The sequence below is a fragment of the Aquila chrysaetos genome, chromosome 2 (assembly GCF_900496995.4).
Source record: "Aquila chrysaetos chrysaetos chromosome 2, bAquChr1.4, whole genome shotgun sequence".
NCBI lineage: Eukaryota > Metazoa > Chordata > Aves > Accipitriformes > Accipitridae > Aquila > Aquila chrysaetos.
The window spans coordinates 40,525,239-40,539,840 of NC_044005.1; the positions used below are offsets into that span (position 1 = coordinate 40,525,239).

The 14,602-nt window shown below is 36.8% G+C and overlaps 1 protein-coding gene across 13 annotated transcripts in view; it reads left to right on the forward strand.

Annotated features, from left to right (window-relative positions):
• SIPA1L1 (signal induced proliferation associated 1 like 1) overlaps positions 1–14,602 on the forward strand; it is a 227,797-nt gene that overhangs the window by 176,094 nt on the left and 37,101 nt on the right. For all 13 annotated transcript variants that reach the window (XM_030039930.1, XM_030039986.1, XM_030039978.2 and 10 more), the window contains 5 exons: positions 211–314; positions 1,531–1,688; positions 5,310–5,886; positions 6,904–7,178; positions 10,577–10,855. In XM_030039930.1, the coding sequence (XP_029895790.1) occupies positions 211–314; positions 1,531–1,688; positions 5,310–5,886; positions 6,904–7,178; positions 10,577–10,855 (1,393 nt within the window). The remainder of the gene's footprint in view (positions 1–210; positions 315–1,530; positions 1,689–5,309; positions 5,887–6,903; positions 7,179–10,576; positions 10,856–14,602) is intronic.

The following is a 14,602-nucleotide window of genomic DNA, read 5'->3' on the forward strand; positions in this document are numbered from 1 at the left end:
ACACAAAATTATACATGCCATCTATTTGTGTCATTTGCTTTGGCAGGTGAATAAACTCTGGGTAAGTTTTTACTTGCTGACATTTCAGCTAGGATCAAGGATGAATAGGAATTCTTGTCTTGCCTGATGATTTTCTTTGATAATAATGAAACTTTGGTTTTAAACTTTTTTAAACAATGCTTTTATTTTCTCTTTTTTCTTTAACTGAAGCTGATTCAACAGGTACTCATTCTCTATACACAACGTACAAGGACTATGAAATCATGTTCCATGTTTCTACTATGTTGCCATATACTCCAAACAACAAGCAACAGGTAAGGTGGACCATGCCTATTTAGAATTAGTTTTTCCTCCATCTCAAAAAAGTAGCTGAACTATTGAACATTTATGACAACTTTCATTTGTAACTAGCAAAGAAAACACGTAAAGAATCAAAAGTATCAAAAGTAAAACTGGCCATCTTTGTGTCAGGAAGATGAGCAAAGCAGATCATTGTAGGTACATCATAGGTAGATTTTCTGCATAGGACTGTTTTCTATTTAAATATGCATTATTTACTGAAACTTTGATGTAAGTATTATACAATAATGTCAGTAGCACATCTGTGTTACATAAATAAGAGTTCATATCTTACGTCAAAAGGACCATAGTGTACTTTACATGATTTTTCAACCTTCTGCAGCAAAGTCCACTGTGCTTTAAGGATTGCATTCAGCAAACTGTAATACACACAGAATCAGAGGTGATGAGTGGGTGGTTCAGCACACCACACAAGAAGACATGAGGCAAAATACGTTTTTTGTTTTAAATTTTTTTTGTTATACTGAAGAGCTGTGTAGGCTGACCTTCTTTGTTACTCTGAAGTACCTGGTCTTGTTAAATACTAGGCCATCTTGTTGTGTGTGATGTATATGTATTTTACTCTAGAAACTATGTTATTTTGTGTTTCTGTGAATAAAATAGAATTTTCCTTTAACAATAAAAGATAACACAGCATTCTTTTTAGTTTGCTTTTGTCCACTAAATGTTAGACTACTTTGTAGTTTACCTTCCTCTTTTACTGTAGTCTTGGATGTACTGAAAGAAGCCTATCAGAAAATTATTATAGTGTGTCTTAAGCACAATGACAACTATTTTCCACTTGAAATAGAGCCTACTTGTGGCTTGTAAAAATGTGTGAAGTGGGGAATGTTTTCCAGCTTCCATGTATCACTAACTACTCTGATACTAGCAGGTTTTGTTGTTGGTTTTCCTCTTTGTTTAGCTTAAAATTTTCCTTAGCAAGATCTTCCTGTATGTTACATGTAGAAATTAAATTGTTATGAAAATGTCCATGCCTGAAATTTATTAGATGAGTAACTAATATTCTGGTACTTGTCATATAAATCCTCAACTGTTTTTGTTTCCGGCTTGAAGTATCATTTGAAATAGAAAAATTGAACAATAGTAATTTATAATAATGAGAAATAAATAATTGAAAATTGTGAAGAGCCTGTTTTTTAACCTATGCATGTTTTTTTTTTGTTAAAGCTTCTGAGAAAACGACATATTGGAAATGATATTGTGACAATAGTTTTCCAGGAGCCTGGAGCACAACCATTCAGCCCAAAGAACATTCGATCCCACTTCCAGCACGTCTTTGTCATTGTAAGAGTGCACGGTCCCTGTACTGACAGCGTTTGTTACAGGTAGGTATTGCTAGTTTCACTGAAAACATGGAATTTGAGTGCAAAGGGAGGTGTCATTCCTCTTTTAAATTCTCAGTAGGGAAACATAGTGAAAGATAGGGGTGGAGGAGATTTGGGGTCATGTGAATTTAGAATGCTTTAAAAAGTCAATAGACACGCATGAGTATGGAAAGGAAACACACCCAATAAGGAGATTAAAGCTGTCAGTATGTGTGTGTACACACATACACGCGTGCACACACAGATGCACTCACATACACACACATCAAGCATTTGGGAATGATTTTGAAGTTCCCTTCTCACTTCTTTTTTGTTCTCTTCATTAAGAGTATGCTAGAAGAGTATTTCTGTATTGATTCTTACAAATTCGCTTTTTGTTCAGATAATTGGGCATCAGCTTAGGTTCCATTTTTGAAATTTAGACAGTGAAAAAGTATGACTAACCTTTCAGAAAGAGGCTAAGCTCTCTGAAATATTTTGTCTGAAATATCTTCATTTCTTCTCTCATTTCAGTCCAATAAATTCCGCAGCTTTATGCAGGGAAAAAAAAAAAAAAAATCTTAGTGTGACCTTAAAGTCAATATGATTAAAATGGAAGATGGTAATTGATAGTAACATATAGTAAAGAATTGCAAGATGAGATTCGTATTCAGCATAAATTTTTTAACCAAATTGAAAGCATAATGTTTTTGAGTTACACTTCTTTTTACAATCAGTGAAACTTTTTACCTTTTGGTGTATCCCGAACTCTTAATGTATTTTTATTTTAAATGTTGACTGTCCTCAGAAAACTTTTCTAAAGCTTCTTTATTTAAAATATGAAGTATCAGAGTAATGGATTTAGAATGGTTATCTTGAAATGAGGTAGCCTTAAAATTAACTTGTTTTTACTGAAATACAAATGTTCACCTAAGTGTTTCATTTAGTCAAGTGCTTATTTAGAGGAATAGCTAAAACTGCAATGTCTGAGATGGTGTATTCATGTTTTTCAAGTAAGTATAGTAAGGTTTAAAGGCTTTTCCCTCCCCCTGAGTTTTTGGTAAGGCTCACATAGCACTTCTGGAACTGGTGCTGAACTTTGTACATGTATTAAACTCTCCTGGAGTAGGCATGTTTGTGTTAATACTCATTTTAAGGCAGCTGATTGACAAATTCCACTGCTACATAATTTATGTGGACATACCTCATTCTTAAACTTTTAGACATATGTTTCGGCCCTTATTCTGTGCAGAAACTGATTTTGAAGTAAAGGAAAAGTAGGAAATATATCCACAAGGGCTACAGATGCATTTCCCATTTGAATCGGGTATTACAAACACAAAGAAATATCTGCTTTTGGTTATTATTTTAAATAATATAACTACATATTTTCAATTTCTTTCTTTTAAAAGGCATAGGAAAGATTTATATACTGTAATAAATTTAAATATCTCAGGGTTCTATTTCTGACCTTCAGACTTCTGAATTGCTTTCATTTTTCAAGTGTTCACAACTACAAGGACTGGAACCTTACTGGTTACTATTAGTAAATAAAATTTGAGAATTTCACCTGTAGTGATGCTACAGGCTTAAATTTTAAGGGGAGCGGGAGCAGGTAGGAAAAAAAATTGTGAGAGTGTCAGTGTTCATTTCGATACAGGAGACAGCCAGAGCATTGTATGTTCTGTGTACTGTCTTTAAAATCCTTTCTTTTTTTTTTTTGTCCTCTCAGTGCAGACACTTCATTTAAATTTATAGAATTCCATTATAAAAAGCTTTTCTAGGAAACTTTTCAAAGTAAGTTTGACCTCTTTTTCACTGAATTATTTGGAACTGTGTCATAGATTCATAATTCTAGACAAAACAGGAAGCTATATAGCATAAAAATGTACTGGAATTTATATTAAAAGCTACATAAAAGGAATAAAATCAAGCACTGTCTTGGCCAGTGATTCTCCCTCCCAACTAAGATAAACAGTATTTCAAAAGCCTGGGTTCTCTGTCGGCATCATTCACTTTTTAAAACTTCTCTAGCATATGTTAAAGATTAAATTCTTATTCCTATGATTCATGATACTCAAAACCTAATCAAACAAAATGTCACTGGTAGATTTCATTACATCCAGTAATTGTGCTTAACGCTTAGGCTTCTATCTCTTAATAGCAGACCCTTTAGGACCACTAGAGATGATCGAGAGTTCAGATGGTTGCATCATGAGCACCCCCTGTTGCATACTTCTAGATATATTGGCATACATTTGAAGGAAATATGACAGTCAATGACATCTTTCAATATCAGTTGCCAGAAAATATAATTAAAAACAACAAAACCAAACACACAAATAAAAAACCCCACCACCCAAAACCAGAAGATATGGTTAAAGATTGGGCGACTTAATTTTTATTTTTGGTGTTCCTGTGTGTGCCCCTGCCCCAAAAACTTTAATAGTATTTCTGCAATCTCAGTTGCTGATTTTTGCGGGGGGTTCTCTGATTATGTTTAAGGATTCATATAAGTTAGAGCAAAGCGCGAAAATAATACCAGCCAGTCTTCCAAATGAAACACCACATACATTTCTAGTATGTTCAAGTCCCACCCTATTTTTCTTTATAAAACTCCATTACCATGATATTTTTGCCAAAATTTATTAATGCTTTTTCAAATCTAGTTAATAGATATGGGGTAAATCATATTCGAACTGTTGGAGCATTTCTTGTCACAAAACTGTTGAAGTGCAGTTGTCAGTCTCTTCTTAGGACAGACTGCCAAGGGAATGATACTGGACTGGAATGGCAAATCTTCAGTAATACCAAACAACTCTCATCTGCTCTGTATCAAAAGAGAATTGACCATGGAAAATAGCTAAGCTTCTCAGCATTGCCTAAGGCAACCTTATTGTCAGTCCATCATTTGCTATGGAAACTAAAAGGAAGAGTTGAAAATGAAAGCATCTATTTCTAATATATGTCTCCAAACTTGTAAGAGATTTCTTATTTCTAATCTTTTTGGAGTCTGCTTCTATCACTAGCATGCAGTATCAGCTACTGCAGTTTTCGATCCAGAAACTTAAAACATAATCAGTAGCGTGATGTATATATGCATTCAGTCACCAGAAGATGATTCTCAAAGTGAAACTGGCCTTGTGAGATGACTTTATTGTCTTTATCTTTTTAATGTGGCCATTTTATCTGTATTTCTAGTATTGATCATACACTTCGCATTGCTTTCAGATGAGCCTTTCAGCTTTAGGTAGCTAAATTGTAAGCTAGCCTTTGTAATAGTGTGTGTTAGAAATTTTCTGTTTATAGTAAAAACAAACAAAATTCAGAACTACCATACATGAGCGCTTACTTTGTCAAAAAAGCACTATTTTGCACTTGAAGCTCTCTTTAAGCTGTGGTACTGAGGATGACTCAAAAATGCCTAGATGCAAAAATAAGTGGCCTTGTGTTTGTACAGTAAGGGGGATGTAATCTCCACGCTGGCACCATTAAAATGTGAATATAGGCATATTCCTGAGCAAAGGAGAGAAAAATTGAGGGCTTAAGGAAAAAAGGAATTGTATTTTCTGTATTCAAAAACTGCTGAATTTGCATACAGTGAAACACTCTGCTTCTTCCTTATTCTTTTATTTCTTTTAGTGTTGCTGTGACAAGATCCAGAGATGTACCATCCTTTGGACCACCTATTCCAAAAGGTGTCACGTTTCCTAAATCAAATGTGTTCAGGGACTTCTTACTAGCCAAAGTCATTAATGCAGAGAATGCTGCTCATAAATCAGAAAAGTTTCGTGCGATGGCCACCAGGACCCGTCAAGAGTACTTGAAAGACTTGGCAGAGAAGAATGTCACCAACACACCTATTGACCCTTCTGGCAAATTCCCTTTCATCTCACTTGCTTCAAAAAAGAAAGAAAAGTCCAAGCCTTATCCAGGAGCAGAGATCTATAGTTCTGGTGCTATTGTATGGAGTGTCCATGCAAAAGACTACAGCAAGGGTATGGAAATAGACTGTCTCCTAGGCATCTCTAATGAGTTTGTAGTCCTCATTGAACAGGACACGAAAAGCGTGGTGTTCAATTGCTCCTGTCGAGATGTGATAGGGTGGACTTCAACAGACACAAATATCAAAATATTCTATGAGAGGGGTGAATGTGTTTCTTTGGAGAGCTTCATCAGCAACATTGATGATATCAAAGAGATCGTCAAAAGGCTGGAGGTTAGAATGTGTTCTCTTGTTTGGCTCCCCTTCTTTGCTTTCTCCTCTCGCCCTCCGCCAAGTGAGGCTTCAACTTAAATAATGCTTGGGATCCCTAAAACTGTTCTGATTGTCTTTCGTGAAATCTGTAAGGACTTTCCTGATTTTATTTCTGAAAATCCAATATTGCTTTCACTTTTACCAGGTATCAGCCAACCTCAGCTGGTTGTGTGTGTGTCAAAAAAGTCTCAATATATTAAAAAATAAAAAAATAAATAAAGCAAGCAGGCCCTTCAGTTGCTCCCACACAATAAATACAGAAGTATCACCTTATTTCTTTTCCTTGTTTTCCTGCCCTTTCTCTGTTTTATAGGCTTTTTGTATCTTGTTTCAAATGAAGCTGTAATATGTTTGATACTGACTATGTTGCCAGCAGGGTGCAGTCCCAATCCCTATTGCAACCTTCAGATATTCTCTGAATGCATGTGATAAACTAAAAATGCAGTGAATCATGGTATCTGTCTATAAAACATCTGTCCATGCGCAATTTTTATCCGATTAAGTTCTGAAAGAATGTGTTATGTTTCACTGTCTTCCCTGTAATTTCACAACTGCAGTTGTATAATGACCAGGAAAAAGGGAAGACCAGGCCCCATTAAATTGGTCTTGACAGTTTTCATGCTCATGGTAGGTAGAAGAGTTGTCATAGACCCCGGTTTACTGTGCTTAAAGTAGAGATGCTTGTGTAACTCCATGTGTTTTTCTGTTGTGTGCTGCCATGTATCTTCTAAAATTCCTGTGGTTTCAGTAAAAATTTCAAGGCAGAACTTGGGTAACCAGACTCTACTGAAAATACTAGTTTGAGTGACAAGACCCATTTCAGCTGACTACGTACCCAGGATTGTGATATATATTCCTTGATTGTGTCCCGCCATTGTCTTGGGATTTGGTTGATAGTACAAAAATGGAGCCCTTAAACCTCTATTAGCACTGAAGGTCTCTCCGTGCGTTAAATTCTGTCCTCATTTCAATTCACAGCTTGTGACTAAGGGCTGTGAAACAGTGGAGATGACTCTGCGTAGGAATGGTCTGGGTCAGCTTGGTTTCCACGTAAACTATGAAGGCATTGTGGCAGATGTTGAGCCCTACGGCTATGCGTGGCAGGCAGGACTGAGACAAGGCAGCCGGCTGGTGGAAATCTGCAAGGTGGCTGTAGCCACTCTGAGCCATGAGCAAATGATTGATCTTCTCAGAACATCAGTAACAGTAAAGGTCGTCATCGTCCCTCCGTATGAGGACTGCACACCACGCAGGTACTGTATAATAGCTACATTTGGTCTGAAATTACATCTTGATATATAGGGTCGGGGGGCGGGAAAGAAACACCACAGAATAAGTGTTAACCTCCAGAAACCATGGTATAATCATAATATAGCATCCAGTATTGTAAGGTGAAAGAAAAGGGCAGGAAAAACTGCTCATACCCAGACTCCAGACCCCACAAAATATTCATTGAATACCACGGTTCAATAAAATGTGTGAAGAATCTCATGTATCCTTTAAATTCCATGGAATTTAACTTGGAAATCAAACAACTTTTTGTTGACAGTTGCATGTTTATGATGCATCAAAATTGATTGTACGTTTCCTTCCCTGCTTTCCCGTTTGTTGATAGTTTGCAATGTCTGTGGATGTAATTCTTGAAAGCTATGAATAGACTTATGTTCTTCTGCTTCTGCAAAAGAGTAAGGCTGTAAATGAGTTTATCAAAGGTATGGATCTGGCCAGAGAAATTGCTGCAAATTGCAATTCTTCTTTACTCAGTAGTAGATCTTGCTGCATCTCTCTTGTATCCCATCTGTGTTAAGCTTGAGGCTTGTGTCAACTGTATTACTGCTTTTATAGCTCTAAAATGTTGTTTGATCAGAAATAAGCAGTAATACTTGCTTTTTTGTAAGCTGGACATTGTCCCTCCATTTTTCCTGAACTCACACTAAAGCTTTATAATTTTTACTGCTCCCATTTCAACTCTTCACAGTTGTCTGTAGCATTCAGCCACATCACTAAATCTGATTCCCGTATTCCTGACATCCTGTGTTAATATCTTGCAAATGCTATATGATTAAAATGGAATGATCTTTAATAGACTGAATTTGCCTGCAGGCTAGCTCAAGGTTTATGCTAGATTTGCCAAGAAGAAGCAAGTACAGTTATCAAAGTTAAATGTGTTCCTTGCAGTGAGAGACTGGGAGAGCGTTTTCCACTGCTGTTTTCTAACCAAGCAATATCTTTGTCAGGGTAGATGCAAAATCTTTGTATACTTAAGGTTGGGGCTGAACTTAAATGCATATTTATTACATTGATATGAAACTGTGTCTCTGAGCAAAGACTTGCACTTGCATGAAAGAAGAATCGATGTTTGTTTTTACTGTGAGCCATGTTAACACCTTTTGTAACTGGTAGCAAAACAGGAACAGAGAGAAAAGGAGTTTTATTTGTCCTTTAGTTGTCAGTGGAAAATTGAATACATGTCAGAGATTAAAATGAGCAGTGGCATAAGGTCACCCATGAGGTATTTGGAAAGCTTTTGTACAGTATTTAGCAGCCTGAGCAAATGGAAAGTTCAGCTGCAATCATAGCAAAAGGATTAGAGCAGAAAAATCTGTGTGGAAAGCACAGATCCTATTATTCCTGAACTAAATTAAGTACAGCCAAAAGCAGGCTTAGCTTTAGTGTATCCAAACCCATAGCAGGAAGAGAAATTACTGCACTTTTTGAAATACTGTACTCAGCATCAGAGAGTGGTGGTGTTGTCCAGTAGTGAGCAAATGTTCATGGTGGATTATTGCCTAGTTATAAAATTTCATAACACAACTCTTTGTCCTGCTTTCGGTATCCAAAATCATTAAGGTTTAGGAACGGTGTCTTGAATTTGTTGCTATCCTACATATATTACTAGAGACTTGATTTAAATCTTTGCACAAAGCAATTTCTCTTTTGGCAATCAGTTTTCCAAAATTGGAGTCCTTTCATTGTGTCCTCTGGAGGTCATTCAGTATTTCTACTACAGTAACTTCTACAGACTGTAATTAAAATGAAGATCAGTTCTGCTTGGTATAGCACATTCATATGAGAACCAGTCCCTATCCTAATGAATTGATTGGCATCAAGTTGGAGGAAGAGCAGGGGTGCAGTTAGATAAGATGACTTGCCAACACTGACGTGTACAAGGTCAGTAGCAGACACAAAAATATATCCAAATACCATGATTCAGAATCTAATGCCCTACACAGAGGCAGGCGTTGTTATGGTAACATCTCTACTAAAAGATGGTCATTAAAATATTGCCACTGAACTCATTTAGTGGGCTGATTGCTGACCTTGAAGTAGGGACACAGCAGCAAGATGAAATTTTGTCTTCTTGCTCCTTAAACTGTAACTACATCTGCAAAAAAAAGAGAAACCCAAACTACTGAAGTGTATAATCACTAGGGAAAGAATAGCAGAGACATAAAATATGAAAAGAAAAGAAAAAACAAGGGTATCGAGATTTTAGTTAGGTTGTGAGTGGACTTTGAAAACAAATCTCCTGATCGTCCCCATCTACCATGCAGTGGTTCACATCAGAATGGCCTGGGAGCACACAAACATTTCCTTCAGATGATGCCGAACTCCATGTGCTTCAGAAGCACACCGTGTGCCTTCGAACTGCTAATTTAATTTGCAGGTGAAGACTAGAGGGTAGGTCAAAGTAAAACCACAAAATGTGTATATTGTGGACAGCAAGACCTCAGCGCTAACTGTTTTGCTTTGTTTACTCCTATTAGACTGCACAACTTGCTAATGTCAGCATAGCCAGATAACAAGTTATCCGTTTTGTTTTGTATTTTACCTGGGAAGAGATATTGATATTTCTCAGCTCTAATGGTGTAATCACTTAAAGGAAGAGCTAGAAGTAGAAAATTTTGCACTGGTGGTTTGTTTTTCCTTCCCGTAGATAATGTGCATAGATAAAGTAATCACAATAAAAAATTCACTTAAATAGAGATATATACATTTGTCAAGAGAAATACCAAAGTTATCCTCACTGAAGCTGAAGGTCACATCTGCTTTCCAAATCTCTCATTTTAAATGTATGCAGAAGTTTGTCCTGCATCTTATGTGGACTGCATTAGCTTATATCCTGTTTTACTCCAATTTTTATGCTGTCCTGTTCCTGTACATCCTCAGGAAGCAATGGGCATCTTTTGGGCTTGGCATCTACAATTCTTAGCAAGTGTTTTGTTTTCATAATATGCTAATTTATCAACTGAGGTACTCCAAAGGCAAAGATGTTTGAAAATGAAGTGTAATGCGTTATTTCATGGAAATCTTGTCTTTTCATGGATGTCTGTGCATCAGAAAGATTTATCTCAAAAAGAACAAACATTTCACATCTTATTTGTCTGGGTGCAGGTAAGTTGTAAAACCCATTAATTTTTTAAATTAGGAGGGGGAGATACCCTTCTAGCAGATTTTTTTTAGCTTTTATAACCCAGTAATCAGATGAAGTATATCAAAATTTGTTAAACACGTGTTTCTCAAAAGCAAAATCTTCACATTTACTGTTTCATAGAATTGATTCAGCTTCTGTCTTCAGATTTCTATCTGTGTGAACAGTATATATTTATTTTAATTTTTATAGCAGCATGTTAAATTTCTTCATTTCCAGGAGTTCTTCAGAAAACTACCGTATGCCCGTGATGGAATACAAAGTGAATGAAGGAATGTCGTATGAATTCAAATTTCCCTTCAGAAATAATAACAAATGGCAGCGAAATGCAAGCAAAGGACAGGGACCTCATGTGGCTCAGGTACCATCCCAAATACAAAGTCCAGTAACATCTAGGATTGGCTCTGGGAAAGGAGAAGGGAAAATGCCACCCCCAGAACGAGCAGCCAACATCCCCCGAAGCATCTCTAGTGATGGGCGCCCGCTGGAGAGCCGGAGGTACGTGTCGTCTTCACAGATGGCTTTTCATTGCTGCTCAGAATCTTGTCTGGAACAAAGCACAGTAGATTTATCTAAGTATCTGAAGACTGCTTTTTATCTTGGTTTTAATTAGTCAAAAGGCAACATGAATATGAGTGAAACATTAGCCAAAAGGAAATACCTTTCCTGGCATGATTAACCACAAAATGAAGTATTATGGGATTGTTAGGCTATGTTTCTCTGTGTTTGATGGTATTCTAAAACTGCTGTATTGTTATTTACATTTTAAATGAGTAACAGTCAAAGTTTTTTAGATCTAAGTGTTCCTGAACTTCTGCATTTTGAAGAAGTAAATCAAAATTTTAGCTTGTTTATGGGCTTGGTGGAATTGCCTAAAGCTCCCAAGGCAGAAATTGCATCTAACAAGGTGTTTAGCAAGAGAACTCTGACCAGCACAGAAAGAAAATTTATCTGATTGGGGAGTTTTCAAACTTTTTAGGCTAGAGAAGAGATTGTTTTAAGTTTGCTTTTCTCCAGGGTGGTTTGGGGTTTTTTGTTGTTTTGTTTTTTTTAAACAGGAAAGCGATTATTATTAAGATAAAGGTATCAGGCACATCCTGTCACAGTATTTTCATTCTTTCATGGAAGAAGGTGTATTTGATAGTATTCAAATGAACTGTCATTGTTTTGATTATCTATACAAATCTGTCACTGTCTCTGCATTTACAAAGAGATCTGTAGAGGGAAACAAGCTCGTAGCTTATATTTCTTATTTTGGACAATTCCATTAAAAAAAAAAGCTGTAGACATATTCTGATCATGCTCTATGTTGCTGAAAAATATAAAGCAGTGGAAATAAGATGCATATTGTAGAAAAATTAGAGAGTTCTAATGAATTAACTTAAAAGCATTTTTCATGTCCTGAAGAACTGGGGATAAAAAAAAAATAAATCAAAGATGGTACAGCCAAGACCAAGGAAATTACAAATGTGAAATTGAAACTTCTGTGTAGGGACACCTTGTTAAGAAATTACAATAATTGGTACGGACTTCATTTTCTTACGTTCTTTTTCATTACACGCTATCGTATTTCTGCACTCAAACTGATTAGAGAGTGCCCCCCCAGTTATAGCTTTATGCAAGTTCAATTGATGTATACTTAAAGCTCCCCATCAGTGTGAGTTGCAAAAGAAAATTTGCAACACTGAAAGCTCTAATAATTTCACAGACAACCTGATAAGATTGACTGTGAAAAAGGTTGCAGAAGTCAGTGAGACACTGGACTTAGCTCTCTAATGGTATATTTGGACCAACATAAAAATTGCATGGCTAGGCCATATCTGCCCGCTACAGCTGAAGAGATGCAGATGCTGAATTTGAAGGAAGAGGAGTTGGGGTGGTGTTGGGTTGTTTTTCTCCCTCTAGTGCTGTAGAATCTCACTGTAATTATGGAAGGCATAATTATAATAATACCTGGGCAAAGTTTAAGGCAGTGGCAGAAGCTTAGATTCAGTTGAGTTGCTGTTTTTTTCAGACGCTTCCATCTCTTCGTGGTATAAACCAAAGAGTTTTGTCTAGAGTCTCAAGTTGGCTGTTCCACAACTCATACTGAGAAGAGCGAGCCTTTGACTGCACTGAGAGACAGGGTATTATTGACTGTGTTTTTCTTGTGCATAAAATCCTATGTGGGCAACATTGCACACCTAAAGCATCCAAGATTTATCCAGTCACTGGATGCTTCTAAAGGGGGGTTATGGCCTGACAAATGTTTGCAAAGTGAAAATTACATTTCCATATACTCAGTATTTGTTTTCAAAAAGTGAAACTTTGACTTTCCATTTCCTTCATTTTCAAGGCATGTAGCTGGGGTTTTTCTCCTCTAGACATTCTTTTAAGTATTTTTTTATTATTATTCAAAAAGGGTTCTATTGGATCTTTTCATCCTTAACAGTATATTATCAAAGTAGCTTTTAAGTTTGGCTGGGAATTTTTTTGGATGCCTGAAAAATGTCTTCTCTCTTATCTTTCTCTCTTGTCTTTCTGGTCTGCTAAACATGTTAGTCTTGGCTGGATCGAGTTTAAATATAACAGCAGCTGCATAAGGTTAACGTGTTTCCAGTTAAAGTAAAGAAAAATATATTTTTGTCCTTTTAAAGGAATACTGGAGGGAGGGGAAGCAATAAGCTCACTCTGAGACTCATTTGTCTTTTCTCTGCAAGATAAGAAAGCTTTGCTTTTGAGGAAGCTCAGATACTTCTATTCTTATTGTGTTAAATCTATAAAATTAACACAGATGAGATTTTCATAGCCCTCTTAACTACTCTCTCGTTTCATTTTTCACCACTAACTTTCATACTTCCCATAGTGTAAAGATCACATATCAGAGAGGTGCTGGAATCTGTGTGTGTTTCTGGTGCAAGTAGCAGCAATGGTGCTCCGCCGTGCTTTGCTCCCTAGGATTTGTTCTTTGCTCAGTTCTCAGTTGGTTGGGGAAATGGAGGACCAAGGGTAACCTGGTAATATGGGTACCGGGATCTGTACTGGTGGTCCCTGTGATCCAAAAAAAGCCCTCTTAATTAATATGATTATAAACATGACCCCACCGTATACAAGATGGCTACCTGAGTGTCTGTCTCTCTGCAGCATTTATGTTCTATTGAGCAATTTTAAAGGGTTTTAGAAAAAAAACACCTGACATGGCTCGTTAGCAAAGCAGTACAGATACCCTAGATTTTCTTACTACATTAGAGCTTCACTTTCAAAAAGAAGGTACTGCCTAAGTGTCAGTGGGGCTGGAAACTATCTGTGAAGATCAGCATCAATAATTTCAGTACCAAATTATAGCTGAAATCTCAATTTTAATCTTTGGTTGTGGTCTACATATCCCTAGCTATCACTTGTGTTTCTGTGGTGCTGAGCCGCAGTTGAGACTGGCTGATGTTTGACTGATCTTAATACTTAGTTGTTTTGAGACTGGAGCTGGCATTTATCCCTCTGTGCTCCTGCCTTTTGACTGCATGTTCTTCATTTATTGACCGGGGCACTCTGACAGTGATGGCAGATCTCATCTGCCACTAAGAAACAGCGATCTATAGTTTGTGATCTATGTTTTAAGGGACGTGGCAGCTGAGAAACCCATAGTAAATTGATCCATGTGGCTCTTTGAGCTCTGAATCTGAGATGATTTTTGGAACTAGCTTGATAGCAGTCACCCACTACCACAGGTCAGTACCATCGTTAGCCGTAGCTCTAGTAGGTGGGATTTCAAAGAATGGAATAGAGGCATTATAATATTTCTGAGGTATCAGACCTGACATGGTACTCATTTTAATGGTAACATATCAGCAATAAATCCATGAATTAATATATATTAAGTATTTAGAAAAAACCTGAAGATTTGAGGGATTTAATTTAAACAAAAACACCCTAACAGACAAGTGTTTCCCTCTTTGAGTACAAAGTGCTCTCAGAGTACAGGGAGTACAGGTGTAACTCTTTTTGAATTACACACTAGTGATATTTGACTGATGAGGTTAGAGCCTCTAAATGTGCATACTGAGTGAAATAAATTTATTTTTTACCCTTGCTGATATTTCCACTTTAGTCAATTTAACTATGTTAAAAATAAATAAAAGCTGCATTACCGGTCCTGAGAACAGGAGGATTTCCCTTCATATACCTAAAAACATCTTGCCTCCCTATGGAGACTGCTGTTAGTAGGTGGGAGAGTAGCTTGCTTGACAGTCCCTGATTCTGAGAAGCCAG